General features: G+C 34.6%; 1 protein-coding gene across 5 annotated transcripts; it reads right to left on the minus strand.

The window, feature by feature from the left end:
• Window positions 1-1,305: 1,305 nt before the first annotated feature.
• Window positions 1,306-3,170, minus strand: LOC110877856. 5 transcript variants are annotated; one of them, XM_035977406.1, is made up of 3 exons: window positions 3,058-3,129; window positions 1,851-1,957; window positions 1,306-1,695 (listed from the first exon to the last, which is right to left on the minus strand). In XM_035977406.1, the coding sequence occupies exon 3, from the start codon at window positions 1,682-1,684 to the stop codon at window positions 1,448-1,450; it is 237 nt and encodes a 78-aa protein (XP_035833299.1). In that variant the 5' UTR covers window positions 1,685-1,695; window positions 1,851-1,957; window positions 3,058-3,129; the 3' UTR covers window positions 1,306-1,447. The 5 variants fall into 5 exon arrangements, with proteins under 5 accessions (XP_035833299.1, XP_035833298.1, XP_021981770.1 ...); XM_035977405.1 differs by lacking the exon at window positions 1,851-1,957 and having other exon boundaries at window positions 3,058-3,170; XM_022126078.2 differs by lacking the exon at window positions 1,851-1,957 and having other exon boundaries at window positions 1,306-1,699; window positions 3,058-3,162.
• Window positions 3,171-3,879: the final 709 nt, after the last annotated feature.

Below are 3,879 nucleotides of genomic sequence, written 5' to 3' on the forward strand. Positions count from 1 at the left end.
TTTTTAGACGATATATAGTGATTTTTTTTTTTAATTAATAATAAAGAATTGTGTGTTTTTTTTTTCCAAATGGTGTTGGGTTTATGAGTTTCTTTGTAGCAGAGGTTATTAAATCGGTAGGGTATTTTTGCGTAGTTTTGTAATCTCACAATATATACTAAAATAATAAAGAATTAATCAAATAAAAAAAACATTATTCGAGAACATGAAGATCTTCAAGAACATCTTCATATTTTCATGAACATCTTCATCTTCATCTTCATGAACATCTTCATAATCACCTAATCTGATAAAATAACATCCATTTCATGGACAAGATTAAGAACATCATCAAATCTTCAAGATTCTTCGTGAACAAGAGATTCAAAAGCAAAACCTAAATCCTAAATATCAATACATAATTCAAGATTCTTCATGAACAAGAACACATTAAAAAACAAAACGAAAACAAAATCATGAACAAAATAAAAAACAAACCTAAATCCTAAATAGCATCTGTCATCACTAACACCGCCTTACACTGTTGCCGCAGCCTACCCTCTAACACCGCCTTACAACGAATCTGGGTTTCTTGTAGTTGTTGTTTGAAGAAGAAGATGATGATGGTATCTTGTTGTTTGAAGATGATGACAAAGGTAGAGAGAGAGAGAGAGAGAGAGAGACTTAGATTGTAGCGAGTTTCAAACAACAGGGACTCGTTGGTCAAATTTTCAAATTGAGGACGCAATTTGACACTGGACTCTTTCTTCAGTGATGCAAATTGCCTTTTTCATTTTTTTCCCTTGTTTCATTTACATTCTTAATTACTAAGGGGTTGTTTGATAGCCTCTTAATGACCATTTAGATGTTAGAGATAACCTCAAGTCTGAATGGTAAATCATCACATGTCACATTCTTCTACCTTCTGATTGGTAAAATTCTTAATGGTTCCATTAAGATGTAGCCTCTTAATGACCATTCAGAGGCTACCAAACAGCCCCTAACTATTTCAGATTATTATCTTTTTTTGTCTTAAATTTACTTTTAATAAACTTTTTATAGAACGGGTCCAGGTCAGATCAGGATTGGTCTATCAAAATGGTCATTTTGGTTTGGGCTAGGACAGGTCAGAACGAAACAAAATAACATCACGGGTTTAACAGGTCGTTTCAAGTCACCCATATGTCGAGCGATCTGAAATGAGTCAAAATAGTTTACAGTTGGTCTTTGACTTTGAGTGGTCAAAGTCAAACCAAAGGAAGCCTGGTTTTCATCACTGCTTGAAGCTTCTGCAACTGCAGACTGCATAACATTAGAATCATCCAATCGATTCAAAACCAATTCATGTCATCAAATCAAACATAAACATCTGAAAGTATAAGTCTACATGTCATAAAGCAGTATTAAACATTTGAAAGTATAAGTGTACATGTCATGATGAATTTACACCCACTCGCATATGGTCGATTTACTGTTGATTGAACAAATGTGCGAGGTCAGGATCATTTAGGTCCAGGTCTAGCCACCCATTCATGCGCATGTATTCGATGTAATGATCTGGTGGCTTTACTGCACGCGGTTTTTTAGGAACATAGCCATGAACTCTTTCAAGATCTTTGGCAAGCCAATGTACATATGCACGGTCCAATGGCGGTGCAACCTTCACCACTGGTTCTTCTCTTTCTTTCACGGGTTTGTTTCCCATTTTGATCTCACCTGACATATCATACTAATTCAAATCTTATGAATATGAAAACAAACAACTAAAATCACATAACAGGATATGCACATATGATAAAGAATCAAATCTGAATGTTCAAAATATGCGGTTAAGAGGCGGGAAAAAACTCTAAAACTGCATAAACACATACCAAATGTAGTAATGTGTTAACCGTGTCTATTTCTCACTCCCACTACATCTCACGTCCTTGGTTTTAACTTTAAACAGCACATCGCTTTTGTGTAGACGAGACAAGGGCTGTAAAAACGGCATGCTTTTCAGGCAAAAATATAGAGCTTGTTTGGGTCTAAATATTGGGCAAATGATTTATGGGAAATAAATAATAAAAAATTTATATAAGACCATGTGTAGTGATAGTGGTACACATGAATAATGCCCCTACCCATGGGCGTCGTGCGCCATGTGGCAGTCCAGTCAGCAATGGGTCATTATGGGGCGCTTTTCTAAAACGAGTGTAGTGGGGATGTGGGTAAAATTAAATAAAAAAAACATCAAAAACCTTTATTGGACAAAGAAAAAGTAGAACAGCAGTTATTGGCCAAATCTTTTGAACACGGCGTGGAAAAAACAACGCCAAAACGATTTTTTTTGAAAAAAACGCCCAGGGGGCGGGCTTGGGGGCGTTTTGGGACGTGGAATCCAACAAAAATGCCCAAAATTTGACGACGGCGGACGGTCTAAGAAAAAAGTGCCTCGGTTTTAGACCATGCTGCCTTGGTGCGCTCCTCGCTTTTTTAAAACCAAGCTGCCGTCTTGTGTTTATACTAAAAATTAGTTTCGTATTAAACACACCCCTTATACAGTGTATATGTACTATGTATGTATCCATATAATATTTCTACATCAACAATTCTAAATACAAGTTTTTTTCTTAACAGGCATACCATAAACGACAACTAGCCAGTAAAAAAAAAAAAAGAAATTTAATTATGTTAAATTGGTAATCCAAGCATAAAATAAAATTAAACCACACTCTATTCTAGGCGTTGAAATGCAAAACATAAATTTGCAGAAACAATAACCTAAAAATACCAACAAGATTTAAAGAAAAATACAATCATATCTTAAAAATCCCAATAAGGGGAAACTGCCACAAATAATAACCTAAAAATACCAACAAGATTCAATGAAAATCAAGCAATTTATTAGTAAAGAGGCAATCAAACTGTGTTTATTCGTTACAATTTTACGACGGACATCAACCAGAACCCCTAAATCGAAAATTAGGTATCGTGTATTCAATCAACAACATATAACCAAGCAATAATCTATACATAGTAATGCTCACAGATGATATGAAAAATCACACCGAGGAATAAGAAAATCATGAAAAGTACCAGACAGAAAGTAGAAGACGTAGGTGCAAACAAAAGCAGCTGTAAAGTGATAAACTGATAATGCCAATTTATGTTTTTAAATTAGATTTCGGTACAAATGGCTGTTTAAATACAATATAGGTTTACGAAAATTCTATTCCCACGCCGGCCTTTTATATCCGCACACTTTTCCAATTCAATATACATCATGCATATTGAATAAAGTAAAAGATATGAAAGACTGACAGGTGCAGGTGTGGCGGTTGGCCTAATACGAATCGTATAGGCCTATAGAATACGTATTAAGGCACTGAATATTTGAAGTTTATTTTTTGGTGTTGTGTTTTGTTTTTGGTATTTTGGATTTGTTATTGATGTTTATTATTGGTTATTTTTGTTTTAATGAGTTTTAAAATCTTTATTATTTTTTTTATCGTTAAGTATCGTATTATAGCATATGGTAACGTATCGTATTATTTTCTAAATTTTTTAAGTTTATTTTTTGGTGTGTTATGTCCAATGCAAGGATCTTCGAATGCGAGCCCGAGAAACGAAAGGGATTTCGAGCAACTGGTCGATAACATGATAGATAAAGATCTTGCATTGAAAGCCAGTGCAAAAAATGCGGAAATGTTGCATAATTCATTTAGTTTATATTCGGTCATCTTTCCAAACTGCAACACACGAATATGTGGTTTTAACAAATTGGTGTGATTCGGTAGTTACCTTAATCACATCTTCCATTGAGTCACAGATCCGACATAGCCGATATCTCATTCTTCGTATCTATTTCACAATCAAATCAACTCATACTCCAATTTAAGCGGTGTGTTCCGATCAACG

The sequence above is a fragment of the Helianthus annuus genome, chromosome 9 (genome assembly GCF_002127325.2).
Source record: "Helianthus annuus cultivar XRQ/B chromosome 9, HanXRQr2.0-SUNRISE, whole genome shotgun sequence".
NCBI lineage: Eukaryota > Viridiplantae > Streptophyta > Magnoliopsida > Asterales > Asteraceae > Helianthus > Helianthus annuus.